This window comes from Narcine bancroftii, chromosome 6 (genome assembly GCF_036971445.1).
Source record: "Narcine bancroftii isolate sNarBan1 chromosome 6, sNarBan1.hap1, whole genome shotgun sequence".
In the NCBI taxonomy this organism is placed as follows: domain Eukaryota; kingdom Metazoa; phylum Chordata; class Chondrichthyes; order Torpediniformes; family Narcinidae; genus Narcine; species Narcine bancroftii.
In genome coordinates this window covers 188,525,781-188,540,212 of record NC_091474.1, presented here as the reverse complement: position 1 = coordinate 188,540,212, position 14,432 = coordinate 188,525,781, and the positions used below count along the sequence as shown (strand labels likewise).

At 40.4% G+C, this 14,432-nt stretch overlaps 1 protein-coding gene across 1 annotated transcript in view; it reads right to left on the bottom strand.

Moving 5' to 3' along the window:
• Positions 1-13,693: 13,693 nt before the first annotated feature.
• The window catches only part of LOC138736876 (A-kinase anchor protein 7), a 145,510-nt gene continuing 144,771 nt past the window's right edge, over positions 13,694-14,432 (bottom strand). The window contains exon 10 of the mRNA XM_069887020.1: positions 13,694-13,886. Coding sequence (XP_069743121.1) covers positions 13,863-13,886 — 24 coding nt within the window. The 3' untranslated portion in view covers positions 13,694-13,862. The remainder of the gene's footprint in view (positions 13,887-14,432) is intronic.

Sequence of the window (14,432 nt, the reverse complement as noted above, 5' to 3'; positions counted from 1 at the left end):
AAGTAAAAAGTCTTGTCACATTTCTTCAAGAAAAATGGATACAAAGGGACATAGATCAGTTTAAAAAAAATTGGATGGCGAAGTTGGAATTCAGGCAGACAAATGTGAGGCAGCACATGTTGCGATGTCAAACACTAACAGGACATACACAGTAAATTGCAGCAAAGACAGGAATGTTGATGGACAGAGTTCTTGCTCACAGCTCCATGAAAATGGCAACAAAGGTCGATAGGGCAGAAAAGAACAGGTGCAAGGTTAGTGTCACGGTTAGCACAACACCATTATAGCGCCAGCACGTGGGTTTGAATCTGCCGCTGTCTGTACATTCTCCCCATGTCTGTGTGGATTTCTTCCAGGTGCTCTGCTTTTCTCCCACCCTTCAAAAACATAAAACATAAGGGGTTGTAGGCTAATCAGTGTATTGGCGGGGGGTGGGGGGAGGCATGGGCTCATGAGCAGGAAGGACCTGTTACTGTGCTGTAAAGCAATGTGGTGTGCTTGTGTTCATAGACTGAGGCATTGAGGTAAGCGCTGGGTTATCATGTGGCTGCTGTACAAAGCATTGGTCAGGCTGCACTGAGAGGATTGCACACATTTCTGGTTTCCACATCAAGGAAATGATGTAGTGGCAGTAGAAAGAATGCAGAAAGAAAGTCACCAGGATGTTGCCCAGAATGGAGGAAAGATTTCATAGGATGAATTAATTCCCCCTGGAACATAAGAGGCAGAGGGGTGGCCTTTAATCTAGAGATTTCTAAAACTATGAAGGGCATAGATAGTCTCTTTCCAAGAATGGGGGCGGGGGGCAGGGTTCTAAAACTAGGTTTATGGTGAGATGCCAGAAATTTAAAGGAAATTTGAGGGGCACACATTTCACACAGAGATTGGGAATATTTGCAGCAAAATGCCAGAAGAGAGGACAAACACAATTGCAACATTTAAATTGCATTTATTCAGATATATTGATAAGGACATAGATGGATATGGGCCTAAAGCAGGCAAATTGGGTAGATATGCATCACAGTGGATTTGGATGAGCTGTACCAAAAGACTCATTTCTGTGCGTAAAACTATGACTCTATGGCTTGATAATTTTTTTTCTAGTTTTAAATAGTGCAAATAATTCCTACGCAACATAAACCAGACTAGAACTTAAAAATGATCAGACAATTTTACAAACCAGTTTTCCCAACAGGTCCATAGGGCAGAGTGCAGCTCATTAAGTGTCCAGCAGCCATGCTCTTGAACCTTAGAGTGGACGCGTTTACAACACTTGGGTCACAACAGCTTTTTAGCTGAAAGGTTTGATTCGGGGTTGATGCTGACTTCTGGCGCTGTCCATGTGACCAAATGGGTTACCTCCAGACCGTCAGGATTTCTCCCATTTCCTAAGTTAGTAGTAACTTGGTTACTGAATTGGTTGTCATCTGTGGGAGAGTGGTAGCATCTGGAGAGAGCTGATGGGAATGTGGACACAATAAAATGGAGTTAGTGTAGGATGTGTGAGAACAGCTGCTTGATATTTACATGTACTCAGGAGGCAGAGAGCCCCATCTTCTTGCTGAACCAACTGGTGAAACATAGCTCTTCTTTCACAAGATAACAGATTTACAGCCACAGATGATATGAATCATAATACTTCCCTTGCTGGGAAAGATTGTGGAGCACAGAATCCAATGTAATGGAATGATTAGGCTTGAGTCAGCCATATATTGTGTGCTTAATAATTTATTACTTTATAATAAGCTAAATAATTTCCCCACCTCCAATGGGGTGAAAGGGGCATCCACTTCCATTTGCTCTTGTAAAGTTAATTTTCATAATCCGGGCACAGGGAAAGCAGCGGCGGCCCCGGCCCTGGTCCGGGCAGTATGGTCCGACCTAGGAGGGGAGGCAGGCCCCTCCAGCCCGGGTAATAAACCTGCATAGGAGAAGGCCACTCCGATATAAAACCTACGACCCAAGGACCTCGCTGCCACGTCCCAGCTTGCTTGGCCATGGCACACGAACCATGGGTGTAAAGGGTGGGGCCAGTACTGCGCACACTGCACTCCACCTAAAAGCTCCTTTGCGCAGGCCCGAGGTCTGCCTGTCCCGCATCGGACTTGTCAGCCACAAACGAGCCTGCAGCTGACGTGGACATTTACCCCTCCATAAATCTTCGTCCGCGAAGCCAAGCCAAAAGAAGAATAATGTCGAGTCAGCAGGTGAGGTGAACCAAATAAAAGACTTTACTGAACACAACCAAACATGATAAACAGGGTAGAGAGAGAGAGAGCCCACAGTGTGGCGACTGCACTCTGCTAATTCTTGATTCAACTAAAGTGCCCTCGCGGTGCTTTCGTATGTGTGGTGCGCTGTTGCGAGTATGGAGTGTGGTCGGCCTACTGCAGCGGGCAACCTCTGTACATGCAGGAGTATACCACCAGCCTACTGCAGGGGGAAACCTCTGTACCTGCAGGAGTGTACCACCGGCGTACTGCAGGGGGCAACCTCTGTACCTGGAGGAGTGTACCACCGGCCTACTGCAGGGGCAACCTCTGTACCTGCAGGAGTGTACCACCGGCCTACTGCAGGGGGCAACCTCTGTACCTGCAGGAGTGTACCACCGGCGTACTGCAGGGGGAAACCTCTGTACCTGCAGGAGTGTACTGCCGGCCTACTGCAGCGGGTAACCTCTGTACCTGCAGGAGTGTAAGGAGACAGGACAACACCTGGCTGGCTGACAATCAGTCGGCCTAAATGGATCAAGCCCCACCCTGTCGGGTGTCAATCACCCTCCAGGATATAAACCTGCACCGGCCTCCCGAGGCCTCACTTAGTGTTGCTGCAGCTACATCCAGCCTGGCTCTGTGGATTAAAGCCTGTTGTACAGTCTTTACTTCGTGTGTATCTGATTCTGGCTAACTGCGCACCACATGGAGGCTGTAATGCGATTGCATCGGGTGCAGAACAACTGATGGTAGCAGCAGTCTACAACAGGGGTGCTTAATTCCACACACTCCATCCATTCCAGCTGAGGGTGGATGATTGCATTGTCTCCACAGCCTCAAGGGTAGCTTCCAGTGGTTCTGAAACTAAGGGTGTTGAATGAACTGCACAGAGAGGACCTTCCACTCCATTATCCAGCTTGATGCCTGCTGGTTATTGCTCTGGTTGGTTAGAAACATCTATTCCACATGAACTGCCCTGAATTCTGCCATAATTGGCACATAGATTCTTAGCTCTCCTAGCAAGAAGAACCATGAATAGTTTAATGAAAATGACAAGGAGATTAAAGAGCTAATTAATCACAAGCATAAGGTGTTCCTTTGCTGGAAGCTCCATCATTCTTTATGGGGAAAGAAACAGATCTACCAGCAGCTGAAGGCGGATATCCAGAGGTAATGCCGTGGCCTAGAGAACAGAGGGTGGATGGAGAGCGCACAGGAAGCTCAGTAACTGAGAGATAACCATGATATGCATGATTCTTAAGCACTGTTAAAATCATCCACAGGTCAATTTACAAGAGACCAGTTCAGTTGGCTAGTCCAAGAAAGACTGTTCCAGGAGGCAGTCACACCATTTAGAATAATTTATTCAAATTTGATCAATGGTCAGGGACAGGAGAGTATGACTGGAAAATAGGCAGATAGAGGGATCCAGAAGATAGACCAGGAGGACCCTTTACTGTTGTCTAACAAGTAAGCAGGGTCCCAAAGAGAGTAGGGACAGCAAGAAGGATATGCAAACTGTTTGTGGCACGTGATGCAGAAAGAGAGATTCAAGAGAGAGTAGAAAAAATTAACATGGTGTAAATAAAAATAGCGAAGAGTCAAAACTTAACTCTCCTTATCTAGCATTTATAAGAATATAGATGAGCTGAGGGACCAAATAGTCACAACCAAAAATATTCTAATATCTGTTACAGAAATTTCACAGAGGCTGCAGGTGACCAGGACTGGGAACAAAATACAGTAAAAAGAAATCCTAGTATCTGGCACCAATGGGGATTGGTAAGTGAGTTTTCTGATTAGTTTGGACTCACTCTTTCAATGCCTAATACATCTGCATTAAGAATAAACAGTTTAAAAATCAAAAATACTTTACTGTACTTACACTGAACTTCACTTTGCAAAAAAAGTCAAGAGCCCAAAAGTACAGGCAAAAGGGAAAGGAGGTGAAGTAGCTTTCTTAATCAAGGAAGGAATCAGGGTTGAGTACCGATTATAGATTGTGATGTGATTTGAGAGGAAATAATAAATAAAAGGGGAAAGACACAGATTCTACAGACGCTCAAACTAGGGCTTGCAACTGAAAGAACTGCAATCATCACATATGGTTTAAATCTGCATATTGATCCAACTAATAAAAACTGTCAAGAAATTTGCAGAGTGTGTCAGAGATTGTTTCTTTGGAGCAGTGCATTACTGAACCTACCTGGGAAAGGTTACTTTAGAACTGTCATGTCTTATGAGATAGTATTGACAAAAGATCTTGTGGCTAAAGATCCTGCAAGGAGTAATGATCACAAGCTGGTAAAATTCCAGATACCATTTGAGGGCAAACACTGAGGCCAAATGTCATCATTTTAAATAAGGGCACCTACAAAGGTCTTAAGATAGAGTTGTATGAAGTGGACTGGAAAATCGACAAAAGGAGAGGTCAGAGGATAAGCAGTGGCAGGTATTTAAATAGCTAAGCAGAAATGTATCCCAAGAGATGTCTTGGTACATGTGGGTACCAATGACATAGATAAAAAGGAGGAAGTACTGAAAAAGGATTACAGAGAGCTAGGACAGAAACTAAGAAATAGGACAGCCAGGGTGGTGATCTCTGGTTTGCTACCTGTGCCAAGTGCAACTGAGGACAAAAATCAAGGTTAAGAAAAATGAATGTGTGGCTGAGGGGCTGGTGTAAAGGACAGGGTTTTGGCTTCTTGGATCATTGGGATCTCTTTTGGGGAAAGCATGACCTCTACAAGAAGGATGGGTAACACCTAAACCCAAAAGGGGTCAATATATTGGCAGCTAGGTTTGGTACAGCCGTCAGGTGCGGTTTAAAGTAATTTGGCAGGGGGGTGGGAACCTGTATGATAGGGCAAAGGACAGAAAAGATTAAACAGGAAAAGTTAGGTTAGGCAGCGAAAGCAAAAAATCAGAAAGAGCAAGGAGGGTGAAAAAAGCAATTCTGAAGGCTTTATATCTTAATGCAAGAAGCATTCGGAACAAGGTAGATGAATTAGCTGTGGAAATTGAGATGAACAAATATGATTTGATTGGGATTACAGAAACATGGCTGCAGGGTGGGCAAGCCTGGGAACTTAACATCCCGGGGTATACGATATTTAGGAGGGATCGGCAAGAAAGAAAAGGGGGTGGGGTAGTATTGATGGTGAGAGAAGGGACCGACACGATTGACAGGAAGGATATTAACTCAGAAGATGCGGAATATATATGGGTAGAACTGAGGAATTGCAAGGGGAGGAAAACGTTAGTGGGGGTGGTATATAGGCCTCCAAATAGTAGTGTAGAGGTAAGGGAAGGCATTAAAAGAGAAATTAGAAAAGCGTGCAATAAGGGAACAGCTGTCATCATGGGAGACTTTAATTTGCATATAGATTGGACTAGTCAAATTGGTAAAAATACAGAGGAGGAGGAATTCCTTGAATGTTTACGGGATGGTTATCTAGACCAATATGTCGAGGAACCAACTCGGGAGCAGGCCATTTTAGATTGGATATTATGCAATGATAAGGGGCTAATCAGCAATCTTGTTGTGCGAGGCCCTTTGGGTAGGAGCGATCACAATATGATCGAATTCTCACTCGACATGGAGAGTGATGAAATTAAAACTGACACTAAGGTCCTGAATTTAAATAAAGGGAATTATGATGGTATGAGACGGGAGTTGAGTAAGATTGATTGGGTGGTGTTTATGGGGGAGTTGACTGTGGATGGACAATGGAAAGCATTCACAGATCTAATGGAGAAATTGCAAAAATCGTTTATACCGGTTTGGCATAAAAATAAACCAAAAAAGGTGACTCAACCGTGGATAACAAGGGAAATTAGAGACAGCATTGGGTCCAAAGAGAGAGCATATCAATTGGCCAAAAAAAGTACCGCATCCGAAGACTGGGAGCAGTTCAAGATGCACCAAAGGAGGACAAAGGGATTAATCAAGAGAGCAAAAATAAATTACGAAAGTAAGCTTGTGGCAAATATAAAAATCGATTGCAAAAGCTTTTATAAATATGTCAAGAGGAAAAAATTGGTGAAATCCAGAGTAGGTCCTTTGCAGTCGGAATCAGGGTAATATATAATGGGGAATAAGGAAATGGCAGACCAATTAAATTCTTACTTTAGTTCTGTTTTTACAAGAGAGGATACAAATAACCTCCCAAGGATGTTGGGAAACATAGAGACTAATGCAAGGGAGGAACTGAAAGAAATCAGTATCTCTAAGGACATGGTCTTGGGGAAATTGATGGGATTGAAGGCAGATAAATCCCAAGGGCCTGATAATCTACATTCTAGGGTACTCAAGGAAGTGGCCATTCAGATAGCAGATGCTTTAAGAATTATTTTCCAGAACTCGATAGACTCAGGATCAGTACCCATGGATGGAGGGTAGCTAATGTTACCCCACTATTTAAAAAGGGGGGTAGAGAAAAAGCGGGGAATTATCGGCCGGTGAGCCTTACATCAGTAGTGGGCAAAATGTTGGAATCCATTATTAAGGATGCAATAGCGGAGCATATGACTAGCAGAGAAGGGATCGGACGGAGTCAACATGGATTTACAAAAGGTAAATCGTGCTTGACAAATCTATTGGAATTCTTTGAGATGGTGACAGGTAAAATAGATGGGGGAGAGCCAGTGGATGTGGTGTACCTGGACTTCCAAAAGGCCTTCGATAAGGTCCCGCATAAACGACTGGCTTCCAAAATCAAGGCTCATGGGATTGGGGGCAAAGTATTGATGTGGATTGAGAACTGGCTGGCAGGTAGAAGACAGAGAGTTGGGATAAATGGCTCGTTTTCTGAGTGGCAGGCGGTGACCAGTGGGGTGCCACAGGGATCTGTACTGGGACCCCAGCTGTTCACAATTTACATTAATGATCTGGATGAGGGGATTGGATGTAATATCTCCAAATTTGCAGATGACACTAAGCTAGGAGGGGTTGTGTGCATGGAAGAGGGAGTCAGGAAGCTCCAGTGTGATTTGGATAAATTGAGGGACTGGGCAGATACATGGCAAATGCACTACAATGTGGATAAATGTGAGGTTATCCACTTTGGTAATACAAACCAGAGGGCAGATTACTATTTGAATGGCAATAGATTAAGAGATGGGGAAGTGCAGAGAGACCTAGGGGTACTTGTACATCAGTCTCTGAAGGTGAGCATGCAGGTACAGCAGGCGGTTAAAAAGGCAAATGGTATCCTGGCCTTCATATCAAGATGGTTTGAGTATAGGAACAAGGATACCTTACTGCAGCTGTACAGGGCCTTGGTGAGACCCCACCTGGATTATTGTGTGCAGTTTTACAATGGAGGGAATGCAGAGGCGATTCACCAGGCTGATACCTGGAATGGCAGGAATGACTTATGAGGAAAGATTGCGCAAATTAGGATTATACTCCCTGGAGTTTAGAAGATTGAGAGGGGATCTCATAGAGACATATAAAGTTCTGGCAGGACTGGACAGAATGGATGCAGATGGGATGTTTCCAATGATGGGAAAATCCAGAACCCGGGGTCATGGTTTGAGGATAATAGGCAAACCATTTAGGACCGAGATGAGGAGGAATTTCTTTACCCAGAGGGTGGTGAATCTGTGGAATTCATTGCCACAGAGGGCAGTAGAGGCAGGTTCATTAAATATATTTAAGAGGGAATTAGATCTATTTTTTCAGTATAAGGGTATTAAAGGTTACGGAGAGAAGGCGGGGATGGGGTACTGAACTTTAAGATCAGCCATGATCTCGTTGATTGGCGGAGCAGGCTCGAAGGGTCGAATGACCTACTCCTGCTCCTATCTTCTACGTTTCTAAGAGAAAGATGGTTAACAAAGATGATCAAACAGCAGGATGAGTGGTTAACAATAAGTCTGAAAATTTTACAAAAGTCAGCCAGCAAAAGGCTAAAACTTGAATAAGGGAGAAAATTGATTGTGAGAAAAGATTGCCAAATAATATCAAAACAATGAGGAAGACCTTAGACAGATATATATATATAAAAAGAGGGTGGATGGAGAAAGTGTGGGATCTTTAGACAGAACGACTGGGGAATTGATAACGGAATGCAAAGAAACAGTGGGTAAATTAAATCAATACTCTCTATTAGTCTCCAAGGAGAAAAATAATGCGAAGATCCTAAAGATTTTTCATGGGGAAGTTTCAAACAGTGCAGAAGAAATTATTTTTAATTTAGACGAACAGCACAGTAACAGGCCCTTTAGGTCCATGAGTCTGTGCCGCCAAATCAATCCTAATTAACCCCCAAGTGTGTTTTGAATGGTGAGAGGAAAACAGAGCACCTGGAGGAAACTCATACAGACACAAGGAGAATGTACAACTCTTTACAGATAACACCGGATTCGAATCCTGGTTACTGGTGCTGTGACAGTGTTGCGCTAACTGCTACGCTAACCATGCCACCATATAACAACCACGCAGCCTTGCAACAATCGATATCATGAAGGATCAAAATTTAGAGAAACTAACAGAACTAAAGGCAGACAAGCCACAAGGCTTTAAAGAGGTTTTAAAGAGGTAGTGGAATAATTGGCTGAGACTTTTCAAAACTCACTGACCTCGTAGACTGGAAAACTGCAAACATATCTCTATTGTTCTGGGAGAGGAGACAAGTTGGGTCACTATTGGCCAGTCAGATTAACACCTGTTGTTGGCAAGATGCTGGACTCTATAATCAAGGAAAAAAATAGCTAGTTACTTAGAGAAGTTTAATATAATCAAACCAAGTCCACAGATTTTATGAACGGTAAATCATGTTGACACAAATCTGAGGATGTAACAAGCAGAGTTTATGGAGAGAACTTTATTGATGTAGTCTATTTAGATTTTCAGAAGATATTTGACATGGAGCCCCATAAAAATCTGATATAATGGATATGATTTCATCATATTAGCATGGAATGAAGATGGGATGTCACACTGAATGCAGAGAATCGTGTATTTTTTCAGATTGCAAATGAAGTGCTTCAAGGATCAATTTTTGGACTTCAATTATTTCTATTTATATGTATGAACACAGGAAGTGGGCAGGATGTAGCATCAGAATTTGCTGAGGACACAGGAATAGGTAATTGTTGTGTTGGGAAGAGTATCAGGTTCAGTGGGCTCACAGAGAGACAAGTGAGACAATCGTGTAACTTTCACGCACGAGAGACAAACAAGGGAGAATGTTAAATGGTACTCAATTACTACTTCACTTCAGCAACGATGTAGTCATTCACCTCAGACCTAGATTGGACTCCAATAATAGTGAACCTCTACTCAATACGCTCACACACTTGAGTATACACACTACAAGCAGGGACTCTTACACACATACTCAGGGGTGCAGCTTTCTGCAAGTATTGATCTATCGCAATACTATTGGCTCAGCTTCAATGCAGTGCACACCTTACCTACTCTTCCAGCAATATCAATAGAAGTGACCTGGCGTGGAACAATGTCACAAGGCAGAAAGAATGTGCTATGTGTTGGTTTTATATACACAGTGTTAATCTGTACTTCTAGCCAATAATGACCCTAGATGATTTAAATTAGCCAACAGCAAGGAGTGCACTAATGGGTGGCTGGAGTCCAACCTTAATTGACAGGTGATGTGACTTCTGAATAAGTTTCAGACGGGAGGAGATGTGACCGCCCGCAACACACATTCCAGACAGACAGGAAGGCCACATTTCCTCCACACCAGTGGTTCTCAACCTTTTTCTTTCCACTCACCATAGGTGCTCAAGATTAGTAAAGGATTGCTGAAGGTGGTATATGGGCAGTTTGAAAACCACTGTTTTAATAGTATCTAATTGACTTGTTATGTGCACAGTTTCATAACTCCAAAGGAATTAGGCCAATGACAATTTTTCTCAAGTAAAATATTTCAGTAACAATTGGGACTAGAGCAGTGATTCTCAACCTTCCCTTCCCACTCACATACCACCTTAAGTAATCCCTCACTAATCACAGAGGACTTATGGCATAGGGAATACTTAAAGTGGTATGTGAGTGGAAAGAAAAAGGTTGAGAACCACTGCTTCACACACAACAGTGACAAGGCATCTTGCAATGAAGATATTTGGATACAACTTTTAGATAGGTTGAGTGAATGGATGAAAACTTGGCAAATAGAGGTTAATTGTGGGAAAACATGATATTTACTTCAATATGAAGAAACTAAGGACTATTGTGCATGAATTGGAAAAAGTTATCGTCCATTACAAATTGGACTTTATTGTCAGAGGGTTGGAGTTTTGAAATACTGATATAATTTTACAGACCATACCTGAAGTTTATATTGATGGCGAAGGTTAAATGAGAGATCTTGACAAGGAGTAAATAAAATTATCATTGAATGCCTTACAGTGCATGTTAGATAATACAATTTGAGTTCAATTCTCAATGTATCCCATTGAGCATCAGGGTAGTGTCATAAATGATGAGGGAAGGGCCTTCATCCTGAAGACGGGACCTTGTTTCCAGATGAAGTGCTCAGGTCTGAAATGTTGATTTCCCTTTACTTCCTATGCATGCTGTGTGACCTGCTGAGTTTCTCCAGCACTTTTGTGTTTTGTGCCTTGTTTTCATGTGGACTGTGCAATGGCCACTGGCTGATTACAATGAACAACTTTTTTTCTCCCAAAAGGTTTGCTTCCTGAAAAAAAATGGGGATTACAAGACAAATTCAAGCTGAACACAAAGATAATTTCAGATTTGCTGTATCACACAGGAAGTTGGAGAAACAGAAAATTAACTTTTATTGAATTTAGCATGTTTAATCACATAACAATGCTGACACATTGTGTGAGTTCAACCGACCTAAAAATGTCTTGCCAGCATTGATGGATTCTAGTTGCCCTGATAATGCTTTTTCATGGTCGTGATGTCCTGTTGAAACCTTTCACTACGTTCATCCCTGACTGCACCAATGTCAGCAGGGAAGGAGTCCAAGTGCGAATGCAGAAAATACATTTTCAATAAGTTAAACTTCATGGTTTTGTCTGCTTGTAACATGTTAAAAATATGACAGGAAATCATAAAAATAGGTTATATCTAAACAAAATTTTGATAGGAAGATTTTAAGGCAACTTTCATGTTTAGCAGGCCAAAATCCATAAAGTACACCCAAAGTGTTCAGGAAGCAAAATCTTTGTGTCCAGTGCTAGTGGAAGGAAGGGAAGCAGATATTCGATGATTTATTAGATTTATTTATTACTATCTCATGTACCAAGATACAGTGAAAAGTTGTCTTTCGCGTGCCATTCAAAGAATAGCAGAGTCACCAAGCACTGGTGCCATCTTGCAAAAAAAGGAGAAAAAGAATGCAAGTCCCTTCAGAGACTGCAAATGGCCAAGGATCACTTCTCCAATATGGCCACCTCTATCAACACTACTTGAGTTCTCACATTTTGTTCAATGGCAGGGAGTCTGTGGATGCTAAACTTGAGGTCCTGAATCGAACTGCCTGCTCTCCATCTTACCTCCTAAAGCTGGCAGGTCTAAGCTGCATTTGTAAACTAAGTAAGTTTCTTACTACAATTGAATACTTAATGTTCATGAAAGAAACATCCTTATTCTGAATTAGTTCATATATTGAATGCAGATTTTCCAGCTGCAATGGTGGAGTTTCAGCAATTTTCTCAATCATTGGGACCAATTTTGTACATTGACATGTTTATGTTTTTGCATCTTTTCAAACACCTCTGGGTGAACGCTATCATATCTAAACTTCCATTCATCATGCCTTAACCCATACTAAAAAATTTGCTTTAGCAATTTTAGTGGGTTTCCTTTCTTCAAGGGATTGCCATAAAATTGTCTTTATCTTGCTAACATAGTCATCCGATTGTCTGCCTCTGCAATTTTCTCCACCCCAGCATTCCAGCTTGCAATGCCATGACTTCACTCTCTTGCTCCCATATGACAGTATGTTCACAGCACTGCACATTTTAAATTTACTCATTTTATCCATTATCATGTCCCCCCCCCCCACCCCCTTCTCAGTATAGCCACAAAAGCCATCTCAAAATCTAACTTTTTATTCTTTCCTCTAATCAATTTTCCTAATTCTCACTTTTGGTCCTTTTTGCTGTGAAAACAAGCTGGGAAATACTTAAAAAGTTTAAAAAATCTATATTTTTTATCTACTGAATTATTTCACTAGAAGGCTCAATGAAGTACAAACATTTCTACATAATTTACAACCAACCATTTCATGTAATTTTCAATTTTCAATAGAAATCCATTATTTATCTAATTGATTCTTGAATTTGTTCTTGAAATGTGCACATTTAATTTTAAATTGTAATGTGTGGAACATAGTATTTTATGTATCACCAAAAAGCAATTTAAAGCCAAAATAATACCGGTAGTCACCTATAAAATTCTTTCTCAATGTTCTGTGAAACACACAATCATGCTTTGTTGCTCCTCAGAAATGAAATTGACGTTCAGATGCCCTTGGAATAGATATTTTCTCAAATTCAAACAGCATTTACAACCTATTTTCTTTTTAATTAGCAGGCAGATGGATCAATCAATATTTATAATTGCTTAAAATTAACATGCAAATGTTTGCACTGTTTAATCGAAAATCTTTACTGTTAAGAATAAGTATAATGTAAAAGATACTGCTATTAAAATTAATGATTTTGTGAAAGAAATAATTAAAGTGTTAAATATTCTCCCTCAATGGATGAAAATCTGAGACTCTAGTTGAATTTTAGAAAGTAGTTCCTATTTTAATTGCATAGATGTGAAAAAGCTGCTTTGCCCCAAGTTATCTGAATGCATGTTAGGAGAATATCAACAACGAAAATGCAAACGAGGCAAATAACATGTTTCTTTCAGTCGAAAGTGGTAACAATCACTTGTAATTCATTTCTGGAAATTTAATAGACTGTGTGCCAGTCAAGTGATCTAAATTGTATATAATGATTTCAGACCTATTGATTTACTCATGATCCATGCTAACTTAGTAATGCTAATTAATCTAAAGCAAATGCAAATTAAATTAATATTCTTTGAACAAATACTTGTGTAGGTCTAATTTATTCTGGTCAAACCAACTAACTACAATTTTTTCTTAATTAAACACTCAAGACAACTGTAAACTAATTGGTGCCTGTTCATAAATTTAATAGGATGTGGAAAAATAAAAGCAGCATATATATATATAAAATATATATGTGTGTGTGTGTGTGTGTGTGTGTGTGTGTGTGTGTGTGTGTGTGTGTGTGTGTGTGTGTTAATATATATATTTAAATGCAATCAAACTGGATTCAGAGCTACAATATTACAGGTTGACTGAATTTCAATAAAACAATATTGAACTTTAAACTTTCCAATTGAAGTCACTTACATACAAAGTCAAGATTATAAAAACCTTGTTTAATTTTTGTTGATTTCAACCCTCATTTCCTCTGAGGTTTTATTACTGTACTTTTTTCCATTTTACAAATTATAAGTATCATTGTTGACAGATCCTCCTGCTATCACTGCTTCAATGCAATGTATTTTTTTTATAGCCATTTCCCTCTGCATTCTTATTTGTGTCTCTGGATGCGACAATAGTTCCTTTATCTGATTAAGTTTGCACTGTACTGCAATGGTTTCTTTCTGCAGAGCATTCTTAATTACGTCTGAATCATGCTTTTTTCCTGAAGAAGAAAAGATAAAAATGTTTCATTTAACAAAAGCTTATTAAATTCTACAATTTATTCTCACTAAATATTCAAAAGAAATGTAGATTGTTTTGATGGCACAACTATAATTATAAATAAAGACTTGTAATAACCATATGCACTTGAAGATTCAGATTACATGTAACAAACTTGTGAAATGAATAAATCGACATAGTTTATTCCAAGAGTTCAATTTTACTTATATTCTCTCTTCAATCATTTTAGATGTATTCTATTTTATGGTGTTCCATTATTTTTGCTGCTACAATAATAAAAACACGTTGAAACTAAATCAATGAAACAGTCATGTTAAAGGAAAATCAAATCAACATTTTCAGGTACTTGAGACCCTTTCATATGACGTCCAAACACAAACATCGAGCAGAAGACCATTCTTTCCTTTAGTTGTGTTGGAGAACATTGGATGAATAAATTGCGAAGTCTTGATTATTCTCCATTTCCGTTTAATACTTTCCCTCAGTTTTTCAATTCTTGATGTACTGAACACTTGAGACAATGCTC